The sequence below is a fragment of the Cylas formicarius genome, unplaced genomic scaffold (genome assembly GCF_029955315.1).
Source record: "Cylas formicarius isolate icCylForm1 unplaced genomic scaffold, icCylForm1.1 PGA_scaffold_10__41_contigs__length_53128322, whole genome shotgun sequence".
In the NCBI taxonomy this organism is placed as follows: Eukaryota; Metazoa; Arthropoda; class Insecta; order Coleoptera; family Brentidae; genus Cylas; species Cylas formicarius.
In genome coordinates this window covers 1,741,730-1,760,615 of record NW_026844214.1, presented here as the reverse complement: position 1 = coordinate 1,760,615, position 18,886 = coordinate 1,741,730, and the positions used below count along the sequence as shown (strand labels likewise).

Genomic DNA, 18,886 nt, shown 5'->3' with positions numbered 1-18,886 from the left:
ATACGTCGACGTAGTTTCGATTCAACTTTCAGTGTCGACTCCAACATGGCGACGGTACCAACACCGACGGCTTAACGTGTGCCCGCGATCCAACCACATCGATTCGTAACGACCGTGACAACTGCTGCGTCGAATTTCGCCAAGATCGCGTCAAAATACGTCGAGATTCGTCGTTAATTGTCGCGTGCCTTTCGGCTTTCGGGGAAAAGTTGTCGTGTGATGCGCGACCGGCAGCGTAAAGTTACCCCGTAAGTGTAAATCTGTCATTGTATGCGTGTTAATCCGATATTCGGAAACCAACGCCAGCCATGTTGCGTACCGGCGGTTCAGGACCGCGTTGTAGCGCGAATAAACTCGGAGGACGCCGCGAAGAAGAAGAAGAAGACTGTCCGGAGAAATCCGCGAGGAATGCGAAGAATTCGGAATAAAGCCATTAACGTCGCAGTTCGCATCGCATGAGAAAAACGTTTTCTAATGAACGATCTTTTTCCCTACGTCTTAACAAAATGGTTCATTTAATTCCGTTATTAACTTTGGTAAAGTAGATAATAATCTACATAAACATCGCCTCGGATTACTGATTTCCAAATTGGTGATAGGTAGAGACCTGAGTCGCGGTTGAGATTGTTAATTTTGGTTAGTTAGGTAAAGAAACCGTGGTAGAATTAAAACACCATACCTCTGTTCTTCACCTCAATAGCAATGAGCTCGAATGCAATTCCACACTTGCCACTGTTCTCCTTCCTTACATTTAAAACATCACTGATCTAAAGAAATATTACGTCAAAATCACATCTACCACTCACCCAAAAATCTCTCAACATCTTCGATCCGTCAAAGACGAGCCAGTTTCAGTCAAGCTCTGAAGAAGCGAACAGGATGATTGGCGAAACGTTAGCGTTTGACTGCAGGAGGAATCCAGAAGTTTTGTAAACAGTATTACAGTAGCCTGTGGAAGTTTCTTTGGCTATACTACAGCGGTTCCGAAAATTTCTATAGACGAGCCACCGACGTAAGTCTTGCTGCCATGGATTCTTCAACTCACCGACGGTTTTCCTTCGATCTTGATTTATTTTTACTAGTGTTCACATCTCTTGATCTGTGATGTGAAGAGTTTTTTTAATTTTCCCATTCGGTGCGGTACGTCTTGGTCCAACTTTCGCGTCCATAGAATAGAACTGGAAAGATCTTCCAGAGAAGTATTCTAATCCAGAGTTTGAGTGCGAGTGTGATCGGGTATTTTAGAGGTTACGCTTATTCTATAACTTATCCATGAAGCCCGTTTGTGTCTTGGTTTTGGACGTATTCATACAAAGTCAGAATTGCTTACCATAGTCCACAGCCTAGCTAATAGCACGGTATTATGAAAAATAACACACATCCTATTGCTTACTATTCTAACCTGGACCCTCCGAGTGTCATTGTTCGGTGCTAGTAAATTTCGGTTATGATCTTCACATCTCGGGCTCAAAAGCTTTTTTATAAATAACACACACATCTCTGAGTTCAGCACAATGGAAAAAACGGAGTTTCTCGAGTTTCCATTCTGTTGAAAAATTGCAAAACCAGAAAACCAGGCGCTCACACTTTTTGTATGAATGATCTGGAAGAATATTTTTAAGTTTTTACTTTTTCAAAGCGACAATCTACAGCTCTTCTGTTCTTGTGAACTTTCATTGCGTGTTTAAGTTCTTCTTCGGTGTCTGCCTTTAGTAGATCGTGTTTGTTCTGAAGGGTTTCAATTTGTCCGCCAGCCATCTCCTGTTGATTTAGCTTCGTTTAACCATATCTTTGGGTTTTTGCTCCCTTCCTTCGTTTGTTAGTGTTATGATTTCATTCGTCATTCACTCTGTCCTCAGGTTTTTGGCTGATTTGTGTCGTTCTGCTGAAGTTGTGGGTAGTATATTAACCATCCGAACTGGATTGTTATATCCACTCTACGAGAGGTTTTTACTAAGTTACTAAGAACTATTTATATTCGCGTCTAACTAAAATGAAATTTATTGTTCATCACGATCAGCAGAAAATTTCCAAACCCTATTTCACAGTTTTTTTTACTTTGTTTTATTTTTTGCATTTTCCCGAAGAAAGTATTTTAATTTAAATTTTTTGCCCAGTTCCCTATCGATTTTTTTGTATTGTTTTAAATGAATATCAATTAAGTCCGTGCTTTTTGCAAACAAAACATCGAAGTAAGTAATGTTATTTGATACTTATCACTATGAGCAATCAAGGCATTATACTTTTTGAAATGCACAGCGATTACTATCAAAAATGGAAAAAAAACCGTAGGGTTCAAAATTGGAAAACATATTTTAAGAATTCTTAACTACGCGAAAATTTTCGAAAATTATGTTGAACAACAAAATGAACATTTAGAACTTATTTGTTACCATTAAAATTTTAATCATAATTCTGACGGGTCGAAACGAAAAACTCGGCAGAGTCGCAATAATTACGCAATTTAAACCCTAATAAGGGAATTTTTGAGCCTGTACGTAAGGAGATCTCGACGTTAGGGCAGACGCGAAACCCCGTTGGAACTCGCGACGCTTGCAGTTTTTTGCAATACGTTTATTAATAGACGTCCTCGGCGGGGTGACGTAATAAAAATTCAAGGAGCAACGGCGCGCTAGAGTTATAAACAAATTAAATCGGCGCACCGCAGTTTGCAACAATCGCTGCGGATGCAGTTCGTTCAAGCTATTTTCGCGTCGTGGAAAATTACCGCTTTGAATTAAAAATTCGCGTATTATATTTCGAACGTATTTGGTTGAGGAATCGATGCAGGATTAAGAACACGTTTTATTTAACTAAAATAAAGATTGCACTGAGGTGGCTTTTACTTGATGAAAATCCATTTAATACAAATTAAGTTAGAACAAAAAATGTTCAGATTTTCACAGTTTTTAATGATAGAATAGAAAAATACCAACTAATAATCATGAATCCTCAACCTCCAAAGTTATATTCTTTATTTAAATTTCACAAACAGAATATGCCAATAAGGCCTGCAGTTTAGAGACGGAATTAGATAAAACTTTCTAACTTAACTTAACTAAACTACAGAACAAATTAGGTTTTTCCATTTACCACAAACCCTCACACACGGACACAATAATACATAATAACCCAAATCATCTTTATACACACAAAATGGCTGCCCTTTATGCCTTTATCCACAGACTACTTAATGTACCACTATCTACAGAAAATTTTGAAAAAGGATTAATTTAATTAAATTAATTTATCTAAATTTGGTCTTAATATTGCTTTTGAAACTGAAAACACCATAGGGCATTAAGAAAAAAACTAAATTACGAAAAACTGAAAAATCCGGGGTCTATAGGTTGAAATGGGGATCATGTCCCAATATTTATATCGCATAATCAGGTAGAACATTTAACAAATGCATTAACGAATATAAATTGGCGTTCTATTCATTTAAATTCGAAAATGCACAAATTTAACGAAAATTTTGATATTTTACATAATAAATCAAAAAGCGAAAAACTAAATTTGTTGAAAGCTATGGAAATTAACAAAATAAGATATTTGAATCTATTACTTAATGACCAATTAGATTTAAATGCGTCTCCGTTATTAAATTTAAATTTATAACGCTACAATGCTAACTAAAAGTCTATTACTAGCTGTTTTTATATATAGGTGATGAAATATAGGCATATTTTGTATTTGATAAAGGCACGGTGTTTATTTATTTATTTATTTTTATTTATTTATTTTTATTTATTTATTTTTATTTATTTATTTATTTATTACAAAGGTGCCCTAACATGAAGAACTAACTTCACAATTTACAAGGACACACTAACAATTATACCATTATTTAATTAACAAAGTAAAACTTATAAGTAAGTACCTACCTATATCTACGATAAGCAGAAGATTAAAAAAAAATAATAACAATCAAACTTACCAAACTAAACCAAAACTAACACTGTATATTAAGTGCGAGAATTACAAAAAACAAATGTGAAAAAATAAGGAAAACAAATCAAAAATTAAAATAAATTTATAGAAAAACCCTAATTGCTTGATTTCGAAAGGAATTAAGTGATAACGCAAAGATGTCAATGTGCGAAAAATAATTATTGTAATGTCTATGTAAAAGAGATATTGGGGAATTGTTACCTAAGTTTGTATTAAATCTAGGCACGTAAAATAATGAAGGAGTTCTTGTTATAACGACTCTGGCATTGAAGGAGAGTTTTTCCAACAGTAAAGGACAGTCAATCCTACTATTAATAATATTATGCAAAAATATAGCACTGGAGATAATTCTTCTAACAGATAACTTCAGTATATGGTAGAAATTAAGACTAGCTTCATACGAATGAGTTAGTAAGTTACGGTTAAATCTAAAATTTAAATGGAAAACAAACTTTTTTTTGTATTCTCTCGATTCTGACTATATATTTATAATACTGAGGACTCCGTATCACACCGCCATAGTCAAGGTGAGATCGAACGTAGGAATTCCTGCAAACTCTTAATATAAAACCTAAATTTTTATAAGCTTTTTTTACTATATTCTCAATGTGGGTATCAAAATTTAATTTTACATCTATAGTTATTCCAAGATCCCTAATCTGCTCTACTTTTTTTATTTTTACACCATTGAATGTGTAGTCAAAGTTTATATAATTTATATCAAGTTTATATATTTATATCAAGACGGTAACATTTATCAATATTTAAAAATAGACGATTTTTTACACAGTATTCATAAAAACGATCAAGATCCTCTTGAAACTTATGACAGTCATTAAGGCTTTTCACGGGCGCGTTTGATTTCTGATCATACCAAAACAGCTGTCATAAATCATTAAAAACTGTGAAAATCTGAACATTTTTTGTTCTTATTTAATTTGTGTAAAATAAAGATAATACAAGAATAATAGTTATGTTTTTATGTAAAATTGAAAAAATAATATAAGAAAAAAATGAAGCTAAAGAATCTTCAAATTCTTTGTCTTTAAAGTCCCAACCGGTGTACAGTCGTTTTTATATATGAGGATTCTACTAATACTCTGGAACTGTTGTAAAGTTTCAACAAAATTGCAAAAATAATTTATTTGCATCGAATAGGTTACAATGGACAGTAAAATCACTAACCTTACCAGCGCCGCTGTCGAGAGTGAGTGTTAATATTGTTATTATCTTTTTTTTTTGCTCTTACAAATATTAAGATTAATTGACTAGTTGTTGTAGCAACTATATTGAATACAAGCGTATTAGGGTAAATGTGGGTGAGATGCCGCAGTGGGACAGATGCCGCGGTGTACGTTTGGCAACACTGCGACTTTTTAAAAAGGCGCTTGTGTTTCCTTACAATTAGTTGATGGCTAACCTTGAGAACTCCATTACGCCGGTTGAAAATAAACGATTTTCTCAAGAAATATTTCGTGTGTTTGTTAAAATAACGTTCAGGTAAGTTACAAAATTTATTCAGTGTTTCTTGTAAGTTAAAATTATATCTCTAAACGAATAAAATTTGGTTTGCAATTAACTTATAGGAGATTTAGGATAAGTAAGGTTATGTTACCACCGGGTTTTAATTTCGTGGATCATAAGTGTCACAAAAAATGTGCTGCGGCATCTCTCCCATACATTTGGGATAGACGCAGCAGAAGTTTGTGGTAGAGATGACGCATTAATTCGATGTTTTATTTTAGTTGGATATGCCTCGCAAACATAAACGAAAATCTAATAGAGGAAGATGGACTCAAGAAAATTTGGTTACAGCCATAAATTTAGTACAACAGGATAATATTCTAGTACGAGAGGCTGGTAGAATATGCAACGTGCCAGAGCGAACGCTAAGAAGAAGGTTAAAAAACAATAATTTTGAAAAGGGTGTACAAGGGCCTTCGTCATCTCTTGGCCAAGAATCCGAAAAAAAGGTAGTAGGGCATATTAAAGCTCTTCAGAAAGCAGGCTTTCCTCCCACTGTAAGAACCGTAAAACAAATTGCCTATACCTTGGCTCAACATTTGGGGGAAAAAGAAGAAGCTGGAGATCACTGGTACCGATCGTTCATGGAAAGGAATCGTGATTTGAGTTTAAGAAAGGCAGAGGGACTATCAACTGCAAGGGCGGAGGGTATGAATAGAAAAGAAGTTGAAGAATATTTTAAACTTTTAGAAAGCATTTATGAAGCTAACGATATCTTTGATAAACCAGGTCATGTCTTTAATGTTGACGAGTCTGGCCTTCAGTTAAATAATGTGCCAAGTAAAGTTATCGCAGCAAAAGGTAGCAAAGAAGTTCACACAGTAACGTCTGGGGAGAAAGGGGAGACAATCACCGTTGTAGCTTGCTGTAACTCTGAAGGAAATTTCTTACCTCCCTACTGCATATTTAAAGGGGTAAATAAAAAAAAGGAATTTGAAGACGGCATGCCACCTGGTTCGGTTGTTGTTATGAACCGCAAGTCTGCTTATGTTAATAATGAGCTATTTTTTGACTGGTTCAAAAATCATTTTGCCCCTCGCAAGCCACCAGGAAGACTGTTCTAATTCTTGATGGACATGGATCGCATATGAGTCTAGATTGCCTCGAATTTGCGACAGAAAATGATATTTCTTTGGTATGTTTGCCCAGCCACACCACACACTATTTACAGCCACTCGATCGTAGTTTTTTTAAACCGTTGAAAACGTTTTTTTATCAGGCTTGCGACCAGTGGATTAAAACACATCAAGGCAGACGAATTACTCGTATGCAATTTGGCACATTGCTAAGTAGTGCTTGGTCTCGCGCAGCTACAGCTGGAACGGCTATTAATGGTTTTCGTGCTACTGGAGCATTTCCACTTAATCCAGAGTCAGTTCCGGACCACGCTTTCAGCGTATCAGACCTGCACGTAGCTCATGCACACAATGTTGAAGACACTGCAACTAAAACCTGCAATACCGAAAAAGAAAACGCTGCGCCGAATCCATCATTAGAAATCAACGTTAAATCGCAAGAAGCTCAACCTCAACCTTCTACTTCGGCTAGCACTGATATCACTCCTGGCAAAATGTTGCAACAAATATCGCCCATTCCTATTCTTTCTAACACTACAAAGCGCAGAAAACAGTCGGCTGCACATCTAACAAGCCCCAGTTATATTGAACACAAAAAAGGGAACAAAACTAAAACCAAAAAGGACAAAAAGCTAAAAGTTAAGCCTTTAGCTAAAAAAATAAAACTTAAACAAAAAAAAGATTTATCATCGTCTTCTGAGTCTGAGGAAGAAATGCCAATTTGTTCTTCAACCAATGACTGCAGTGATATTGACGAAAACGAATGTGTGGAGTGTCTTGAAAAATACTGTTTAACAAAATCACGTGCTGATTGGATTCAATGCGTTCGCTGTGGATATTGGCTACACGAGACTTGCTCAATATACAAAACCACTTGCAATCGATGTGGAAGGCTTTTATTAAAAGCCGATCAAGTTAGAAGAAAGATGTAATGTTATTTTTCGTAAGCCATCTCTCCCATGTACTATGCGGCGACTCACCCACGTTATGTAGGTTTTATTTAAATTGGTTTTGTTACATATTTACTTTTAAATAAATGTTCTAAAAGTAAACATGTGTTTTTAATTTTATTTTATCTCGATAGGTGTAACAGTTATGAAAATCTATAAAAATGTGCGGCATCTCTCCCACATTTACTCTACATATATCAGCAGGCTATTTAGGCCCAGAGGTGTGTAATTTTCCTCCATTCAATTCTATCTCTTGGTAAAATTAAAAATCCTTGTGCTCTGATTCTTTCCATGCCACATCCTTTACTTTTTTATTATTTTCCATCCTGGCGAGGTGCCCTAGCCATTGTAGTCTCCATGCTTGAACAAAGTATCTCCAAATAGTTCGAAAAGTTCATCCTCCTCTCCCAGCTCTGTATTCTTCCCGCCAAAGATCTTAATCTTAATACACTCCTTTCCTGCATACCTAGTTTCTGTTGGTTTTTTTGACTGACCGCCCATGTTTCACAACAGTAAGTTAAAGTTGGTCGGGCCGCTGTCTTGTAGAGCCTGATTTTTGTGGCCCTCGAGACTACTTTTAACATTAGAATTTTGTGGAGCCTCCACATACAATTAATACATTTTGCAATTCGCAGATCTACTTGCTTGACCTCTTTACATATGTTGGTTATTATATATTCATTTACCCCTTCAAATTCATATATCTTGTTAGTCCCCACTTGTACTTGTAAGTTTCGCTTGCTATTGCTCCCTGTACCATAAATTTGGTTTTATCCAGGTTAAAATGGAGCCCAAAAGTTTCTGCCATTCATATAAGTTGTTCTACTATGTGCCTTGTCTGTTGATCCCACTTTTTCTTATTATCTCCTCCAGCGTTAAATTGAACAAGGTTGTTGATAGTGGACCCCCTTGTCTTACTTACTTTGCCCATATAATAATAATAATACCTTTATTCTGCAGTGCTCAATTTACAATACAATAAAATACCAATAACTCACATAAATTGCTCTCTGTTCACACTATCGTATGCTGCTTTGAAATCGTTAAAAATTAGTTTCTATTAAAAGAGCTTATTATCCATCCACTACTGTGATGGCTCATCAGGTTTTTCTGTAACAGATATTGCGATAAATTAGTCATAGTCCGCGGAAGTTTCTCTGAAACTAGAAAAAGCACTGTGCACCAATTACAAAATGTACGACCAAGAGTCTGATAAAGGATGACCGTTTCTCTCTCACACAACGCTTATGGTATTTGCTTTAGGTAAACACAATTCAATTCTTATTCTGACAGGTGAAATTTAGGTACATTGTACTTTACGATACCCTCGTAAAAAAAACCTGTACCCTGGTGATAATGTAAATTTTATTAACATTTTCTGTTTTTAAAGTATTTAGGATTATCATTTATTTATCATTAAATATTATGTTGCCCTGCTGTACGAGTCCAAAGATTTGGTAAAAAATACAAACCAGTATACGTTTTAACAATCTTCAGTTTTAAGCAAATAAAAACAAGCTTTGACAAATAGGTTAAAGTACCCACATATGGATTTGTCCCACTTTTCCTTTAAAGTAGCTTAAACGACCTTCGGCACAATTGAGCACCCTTATCCGATAACGTATTCAGAGTGTCCTCAAAAGCACGATATATTTCTAGAATTAAATCGAATTATCGTAGGCTTATGAACCTTTGGGTTCTTTTGAAAATTAATCCAATCGAAACGACTGCGTGGCCTTAAATGGGCAAAGTCATGGTCAGGCATGATTTTAAATTAAACATTACAAGGGTATTGTTTATTCTCGGGCCTGCATTGTTTGCAACGATGTTTTCAAGTAACACGAATCACGGTGATTCACAAGACCGTGAGTCAAAAGCCGTTTACTAATCACGAAGTTTCACTTTCGTTCCATCGTTAGGTTTCGTGTAATTGAATAGTAAAAAATATTACTTGTTATCGCTAAACCAAAAATATAGTGCATTTATTGCGTTGACGTTTTAAGTATTTTATATTCTCGAGCTTTGACCCTGCGACGCTGTTTTCACTAGATAATTCAAAGGTACCTATAAGTACCTATACTATATTTATCTTAAAGGTATGTTTGAAAATAATCATTGTGTTTTGTGTGCCTGTCGATTAACAACATTTTTCTTGTATTTTTGTGTCTTCTACAGAGTTCTTCGATTTGTAAACAACAACAGTCTTTCTTAAGACTATAGATCATATTCGCGGTAGATAAAGGTATCTTAATAGAACACAGATAAATATTTATTAGAACCTTACAATTAAACATTTTTCGAAGGTTCCTGTTTTTTAACACTTTGAAATGTGGAGACCGTGGAATGAAGCAGTTCTTCCGTGTTAAAAGAAGACATGGAAGCCAACGGACAATTTAGAAGACGAACTACCTCAGCAAATAAAAAAGACGGAGCAATTTGTCTTCGGATGCTACACAAATTGTTTTGAATGTTTATAATTTTATAAGAAATTCAGAACGGGAAGTAGGAAGGGCTTCGATTTTGGAGTAATAAATAGTAGGCAAAGTTAATCACCGGCTCGGTTGTAGCAGCACTATATTTCTGGTCTCAGTATAACAAGCTCCACCCCAAACACCAAGCCCTGCGTTACTCACGACGATGTGACATCATTTTGCTTGAGAAAAACGACTAATTTTCATTGTCGTTGAAATTAAGATTAGATTAACCATTTGTTAGTTATTCTTTTTAACAAAACGTCGACACTATTGTAAGGATATCGCAAGGAGCGTAAAACATTCTTCAAACAAACTTGAACCGCTTTTTTTGTGTCTTATCTTTTGTTATTGCAAATTTGGGTGAGCGTCTAGAGTTTTTTTTTTGAATTTTTTTAAGCATTACGTGATTTTTTACGATGAAAACTAACTTGTGTTCGGAAATTGAGTTCGGAAACTTTGAAATCGTAATATTTTTCGAATTACAGTTTATCAAAATTCATTTTTTTAAATTTTAGTTTTAACACGGTGGACTGAATTTTCAACGGAGAGGACACTTCACCTAGAACTTTTTTTTTATTTTCCCTGTATTTTATTTATTTAGATTGCCTTAAGCAGAATCACAAATCCTCAAAAATTGTTACTCTTGTTTTAAGTCGATAAGTGTTATCGTTTAGAGTCTCATTTAAAAAGAAAAAATCATTCTTCCAGATAGCAAAGAATGAGCCTTATATAGTCGCTAAGAAGGAAGGAAAGGGGAAAAGGTCATAATCAACAGTATAATTTCAATGGCTCTATTCAACTATCGACTACGAATTCCACCTTTGAGAGATTCTCTTTTCTTCATGTTTCCGAACTCAATTTCCGAACACCCTGTATAGCTTAATGACTCAACTCAGCTATCGACTCCAGCCTTGGTACATGGCTCTAAGAAGTTCTGTATAGTTAACAGGCGTGCTTAGTATTCATAGAAACAGCAATTTAGTTTATCCAATTGTTATAGGGGGCAGCTATTAGTTTCACATTCCACATCGTCAAACTTTTTTCATCCAATTTAGATCGGAAACCCCTCTTGCTTTTGAATTATCCGACAATATCAATTGAAAAGGAAAGTAAGTTCTGTCTTATTAATATATAAGGTTGTTCGGAAAGTCATTTCGTTTTTTCCCGTCAGAGGACTTAATTACGTTTTTTCGAAACCAACTTCACACTTAAGCCGCATAACCATTATATGTCTTGAGAGCTGATATTGCAAGGCTTGTGTGTGAAAAAGGTCTATTAATTCTACGCAGTAGTTTTTGGTTGGTGCCCTTTTAAATATGGAGAGCAATAAGCAGCATTTTCGTCATATTTTACTTTTTTACTTCAGAAAAGGTAAAAATGCTGTCCAAGCGAGAAAAAAAATTGACGGATGTGTATGGAGAAGGCGTGTTGACAGTACGCCAGTGCCAGAACTGGTTTGCAAAATTTCGATCCGGCAATTTTGATGTCGAAGATGCACCACGGTCTGGAAGGCCGGTCGAAGCTGACAAAGATGCGATAAAGGCATTAGTTGATGCAAATCGGCGAATAACCACACGAGAGATCGGTGAGAGATTAAATTTGTCGAATTCGACTGTTTATGGCCATTTGAAAGGCATGGGCTTAACCTCGAAGCTCGATGTGTGGGTGCCCCATGTCCTTACGGAGCAAAATTTGTGTCGTCGCGTTGACGTGTGTGATTCGCTCCTCAAACGTCAAGAAAATGATCCATTTTTGAAGCGGATTATTACTGGGGACGAAAAATGGGTTGTATACAACAATGTTAAACGCAAGAGGTCATGGAGCAGAAAAGATGAACCGGCTCAAAGCGTGTCAAAAGCCAACATTCACCAAAAAAAGGTGATGCTCTCCGTTTGGTGGGATGTCAAAGGAATCGTTTTTTTTTAGCTTTTGCCGGACAATACAACGATTAATTCAGAAGTCTATTGTCATCAACTGGACAAATTGAATGATTCACTTAAAGAGAAGAGGCCCGAATTAATCAACAGGAAGGGTGTAGTGTTCCACCAGGACAATGTGAGACCTCACACAAGTTTGGTCACTCGCCAAAAACTTTTACGGCTTGAATGGGACGTACTGCAACATCCACCATATTCTCCAGATCTGGCGCCTTCCGACTACTATTTGGTCCGGTCCCTGCAAAATTTTTTGGATGGCAAAACCTTTACCTCAAATGAAGATGTCAAAAACCACCTGAACCAGTTTTTTGCCGGCAAGGACCAAAACTTTTATGAGAGGGGAATTATGTTACTGCCAGAAAGATGGCAAAACGTGTTGGACCAGAATGGCCAATATATAATTTAATAAAATATTTATTCATTATACGAAAACTGTCTTTCATGTTCCCCAAAAAAAACGAAATGACTTTCCGAACAACCCAATATTAACAGATCAGGTCTTCATGTTAAAGCAAATTTTAATAATGCTGTTTGTAGATTTCAAAGTGTGAAGAGAGAAAAATTAATAGAAGCCCTAAACAACCTTAAGATACCACCAAAGCTATCGAAAATAATAAAACCAACATTCCAAAAAGCAGATACTGCAGTAAAAGTGTGAGTATAAGGGTAGACAAAGTAAAACCTTTAAGACAAGGGGACCCACTATCAACAGCCTTGTCCAATTTGACGCTGGAGGAAATAAAAAGACAGACAAGGCACATTGTTCAATAAAAGCCACCAATGCCTAGCATATGCGGATGATGTGGTACTGTTGGCAAGAAGTAGGACGGAAATACCACCAAACAACTTATAAAAACGGCAGAAACTTTTGGGCCAGAATTTAACCAAATTTCTGGAGCTCGAGAATGATACAGGGTGCTAAAGCAAACGAAACTTACAAGTACTAATAACCAACATATATATATATATATATATATATATATATATATATATATATATATATATATATATATATATATATATATATATATATATATACATATACATATATATATATATATATATATATATATATATATATATATATATATATATATATATATATATATATATATATATATATATATATATATATATATATAGTATGCTTTTGTTGAATATAGTTGACAGAAGAACCACTCAATGAATCTTAATATTTGTAAGAGAAAAAAATACGATAATAAGAATATTAACGCTCACTGGAAGCTTAGTAATATTAGTGATATAAATTATTTTTGCAATTTCGTTTGAACTTTACAACAGTTCCAGAGTATTAGTACAATTCTCATAGTAAATAGTAATAGTAAATAATTTTCAAAATACATGTTTGCAACCTAATTTTATAAAAAAAAATAATAAAAATGCGATAATAGATGTTGGTATATACTTCAGGCCACATACTTCAAAAAAGTCGTCCTATTTGAACTCGGTACAAAAAAAGAAAAGGAATAGAAAATAAGCAAGCTAAGCGTTTTAATTTATCGCATATAATGGTCCATTAAAATAGCTAATTAGTTACCGTTTACTGCCGCAAATTACATTTAAGAAAAAGAAAACAATAATTATAAAATCGCATTTTCTCCGCAGTAAAAATAGCGATAATCAACTTGACACCTGGCCGCTCTTAGGAAAGCGATAGTGCAATGGCCCGCAGAAAGATTGAAATAGGCTAAATAGTTGGTTCGGAAGCACTAATAAATAAATAAATAATAATAAAAAATAATTAAAGCAAAAATAAATAAAATAGCAATAGAACTTTCTACTGTTGCTTAAATATCAACACGGTATGGAGATTTTAACTTAATATTTTTTTTATAAGAGCAAAGTATTTTTCTGATAAAAGTACGCATAGCATTATTTTTGAGTTTCTGCGACAGAGTGAGCTGGGAAAAATAAAAATGTTTTTTTTTTTTAAGATAAAAAGTGCAATGAATCAAAATATTGTGTTAAAGTTTAAAGTTTGTTTATTATTCGTTAATGTCAAAAATAAAAAAATTATAGATGAGACTAGAAGAAAGGGACCATTCATAAATATCTTGGAAATCAAATTTACACATTTTTAAATGGAACATCCTGTATGTTATGGCATTAATTTACACTTATTTTGTACTCACTCACCCAATGTAGGATTGTAATCGTCTATACTGATTTGGCCATTTTTTCGCCCAAAATGCCCCGTGTTTAATACCCTACATTTTTGACGCTATTTCCAACTGCTGTAATTTTGCCAACAATTTTATAGAGGGGTAGTGGTGGTTCGTTCAAATCGTTTATACAGGGTGAGTAAAAAAAATCATGAACTTCTGGCCATAGCGGTAGTAAAAGGATCCTACACCAAAATGACCACACTGTAGACTGTAGTATTATTAGCAAGGCCTCTACGTCGCTCCCAGCTCTACGCCTTGTACAAATAAATAATTAAAACAAATGCGACATAATTATAAGATTTTTTGTTTTAGGTAATACACCAAGCGGCAATTCACTGCACCACCATCGAACCACGGTTACCAACGCACCATCAAAATGATCCAGAACTCGTACAAGGCGATGTACCGCCCAAACTTCTACGAGAGCACTTGTCTCCGATGCAACGAGACCGTCTATCAAGTGGACAGGGTCGGACCTCTCAAAGACTTTACGTTCTTTCACAGTGGTTGTTTCAAGTGCGCCGTCTGCGGTACCAAATTGACCCTAAAGACCTATTACAACAATCAGTTGCGACAGGAAGACAAGGAAGTGTATTGTAGCGGTCACGTGCCGAAAATCGGTCCAGGACACTTAGACAATTCTTCGGTCGGGATAAGGAGTGCGCTCAATGTGCCCAAGTCGACCAGTTTCGTCAACGAACAAATCCGGGTACCCGGAAGGAGTAGCTTCGACGGAGAAGGTAAGACGACGGAATATGGGTTATTATGCGCTAAGGCGGTTTCGGTTTTGGAATATTTGAAAATTTATTCATTTCATCGTCTTTCATCGATCTAGCGTGCGAGAAGCGTCACTTTACCACGTTAGTTTCGTTTCCCACGGATCCGAGCCATTTCGGATATTTCCGGAAGCAATCGGATGTTTTCGGAGATTTTACAGCGCGGTTTGAATTTTGACGTTTGTCAATTCTGACGGTCATGTCAGTGAATGTATTCGTGTTGTTTTGAAAAAAATGTACCAAAAAAACTAATACACAGAAAAATTTTATGCAATATATCAGACAATTTAAATACTACGTGCTATACGCCACAATTAAAATCTAGTGGACTAGTCGGTAAGTAAAATTACATTTATAATTTAAGTTTCCTACAGAAATTTTACATACCGTCCTCATGAACTTTAGTCGTTTTTACGGGTTTTATATTAATATTGCAAAATTGAAGGTTGGGGCCTGAACGGAATTTTTTCGGAAATTCTTTTAGACCAGAGTGGTATACTAAATTAATATAAATAATTAAACTCACTTACACAATTCATAGAGTACAATTGCAATACGAATTAGCCTTCCATATTATTTCTCTTACTTCAAGGTCGTATTATTTGAATTTCAGATTTTAATAGCAGTGAGGATACTTTACCTCTCCATGTAATATTGTGTCTGGCGATTTTAAATGGTTATACTAACCGAAATTAACATTTTAACGTTTTTTACACAATAATTCTCTATATCAAAAAAATCTTCAAAAATGTAACGACAAAGTGTATTTGTGTAAATAAATAAAGTAAAATAAATACTTATTTCAATTATTATTAATCGATAGATATAAAATTTTATTAAAATAATGGCGAATATCCATGATATACAGAGATGAGACTTTTAAGTAAACATTATGAGGGTAAGATGATATTGGCATTTTGCAGACTAAAATGACCACGCTGTATGTACAGTTACTTTTCATAACAGATACCAACAACATTTGATTATGTATGTGACTGAAAAAAGTGCCACAATAAAGTTGTTGCTTGATTCTGAATTTTAAAAAAATACAAAACTTATCGGCAAAATTTTCTACCATTTAACTTTAACGAGCTCATGTAAGTCGAGTTTGCTCTATCTAGTTCGGAAATAGTTTTCTTTTGAGTTAAATTAGATCCATAGGAGAAATAAGACATTTGTTTTCTGACTCTCTCAGTAGTTTTAATTGTAAAGTAAAGAAGACTGTTTTTAATCACACTTGTAACATTGGTAGTTTAGTAATTGTAAGTGTTGTTTCATTATTCGATTGACATGTGTGGGTACTATTTTTCTTATTTTTCGAAGGTTACATTATATCAAAATAAATAAGAACTACAAGTTCAGATTTTCACGAAATTATATATTTTGACATGACAATTATTTCGACAACACCGCGTCTTTATCAAATATCGACACGGTGTTCAATTGTCATGTCAAAATACATAATGAACTTTTAGTTCTTATTTATTTTGATAAACGGATTTTCATCAAGTAAATGCTAAATGTGTCAATACAAATTTTAATTTTAAAGACAGAATTTAAAATAATAACTAAAATTATTAGGACAACGGGCAATTTTCTTCCACCTATGAACTAACCAACGAAAAATTTGAGAATCTATAGATATCTATAAGCTCCCAAAAAATCTTAACCTCGATTCAGGTCAGCAAGTTCGATTCATCAATAACTGACGCAGGAGGAATCCAAAAGTTTTGTGATAGTATAATATGCAACAAGTGCGGTAAACGGCATTTGACTCACGAGTTTATTTGACACGAGCGGAGCGAGGTTTTATTAATAAACGAGTGAGTTAAAAAGTTTACCGGACGTGTTGCATACTATACTTTTTCTACGACCGTTAGTTTTTGGGTACATTTTCGCAAAACAACACGAATACATTCACTGACATGACCGTCAGAATTGACAAACGTCAAAATTCAAAGCGTCGGAAATATCTCCGAAAACATCCGATTGCTCCCGGAAATGTCCGAAGTGGCTCGGATTCATGGGAAACGAAACTGACGTGGTAAAGTGACGCTTCCCGCACCCTAGATTGGTGGGTAATTAGGTATTTTACAGACGGGAGTAGAAAAATACTATTACCGTAGCCCGTGGAAGTTTCTTTAAAAAGTTAACTTAGCTTCTTAAAAGTTAATCGATTGATTAAATATGTCAAATAAAAGACATATTTTTCTATCCCGTCCAAATTAAAGAAAATAATACTTTTTCTAAGAAAATATTGAAAATTCAAATATTTTTGTGATGTACGCTGTGTTCCGATGCTTCGCAAAATGTTATTTCTCAACTTAATTCTGAAAGAGTCTCTAATATTCTTTTATGAAATTGATCTTTGTATTATGTGTTGCTGTATTTGTTTAAAATACTGTAAAAAATAAGAATTAATAATTTTATATTCAATTTTCCATTTTGGATAATGTGATATATATTATCTCCAAATTATTTATTGCATTTAATATGTAATTGGTTAATTGCACCCCAAATTTGTTGTCGTAATGCAAAAACTTCTGTGGGCTTTTTTTTGTATGCAATCTCTTATAAAGTGCCCTGCAAAAAGAAGTCCAGTGGGTTTAAATCCGGGCTCCTAACTGACCAGCTGACGTCACTTTGTCGAACCCATTGTCCAAAATTTATTTATTTATTTATTTAATAAGGAGCGTCAAATTATTTTTTTAAATTTTATTATTTCTTAATAAACCTAAAAATTGGACTGCTGTCAAAATTTGACCTAAAATTCTATCTTTCCACATCCTGAACCACATTTTAACCGATCTTCTAGCTAGCTTCGCACGGAGCTCTAGTAATGCATATTTTCTCGATTACGTAATGTTATTGATGTTGCAAATATCGATTAATGATTAAATTAAAATTAATTCAAATAATAATTATTCATTTATTTGTTTTCCGATAAAGAATTTTTAGAATATTTAACGGTATTTGAAATTACCAGCAATTTCATTAAAAAATATATTAAACCGCTTTGAAAATTAAGCCAAAAAGCTAAGAAATTCAATAAATTTTATTAATATTGCATTGGGAATTGATAAAAATCGTCAATAAATTCGAAACGGTGCATCGCAGGATGTTTACATATATGGTTGGATTCGTCTTTTGATGGGTTATCCGAAAATGCAAATATATACAGGGTGAGCTTATATCTTGATTCGGGTTTAAAGGCCGTCGTCGGTTGGAATTACTTCCTAACGTTTCGCTGGCACAAGTGGCGAGCTTCTTCAGAGTTCCTTCCATCTCCGATGTTGGACGTAGACTGACGATTTCTCCTGCGCAGGTTGTATTTATGCCGATTGGTGGTGGGCGGGGCTTGTTCCGCTTCGGTTGGTCTCGGGATATCGATCGGTACTGCTCGGGCGTTCCTAAGGATCGGGTTCCAGATTTGGTTGAGTCTAAGGGTCTCCTCCTTTCTGTTGAAATTGTGTGGGTGTTTTTGTATCTCAATGGCTTCCCTGACTAGTCTGTTGTGATAGCCGTTGCTAGTAACTTACAGCTCTCAAAGTGTATCCTGTGTTCCCCGCTGCCCAGTGCGTGTTCATCAACTGCAGACTTCTCTGTCTGTCCTAGCCTGCAGCTTGCTTTATGCTCCTTAAGTCTCGTTCCCACTGATCTTTTGGTAGTTCCGATGTAGACCTTTCCGCATAAACACGGAATGCGGTAGACTCCTGCAGCTGAAAGTGAGTCCCTCTTATCCTTCGCTGACCTGATGGTCTGCTGGATCTTCTTTGTAGGCTTAAAGATTGTTTTGATGTCGTGTCTTTTCAATACTCTGCCAATCCTGTCGGTGACACTCGGAATATACGGCATATATGCGTGGGAGGTGGAGGGTCGTTGTTCGGTATCCCGTGATCTTGATGATCTTGAGTTCATTGATCTCTCGATCTCCCTCTTGTTGTAGTCATTTGCCTCGAACGCAGTTTTCAGGTGTTTAAGTTCCATCTGGAGGTTCTCCGGTTCGCAA

The 18,886-nt window shown here is 35.1% G+C and overlaps 1 protein-coding gene across 1 annotated transcript in view; it reads left to right on the top strand.

Annotated features, from left to right (window-relative positions):
* Window positions 1-18,886, top strand: part of LOC132698177 (hillarin) — a 77,955-nt gene continuing 59,069 nt past the window's right edge. Inside the window, exons 1-2 of the mRNA XM_060664111.1 lie at window positions 1-248; window positions 14,414-14,841. Coding sequence (XP_060520094.1) covers window positions 14,478-14,841 — 364 coding nt within the window. The 5' untranslated portion in view covers window positions 1-248; window positions 14,414-14,477. The remainder of the gene's footprint in view (window positions 249-14,413; window positions 14,842-18,886) is intronic.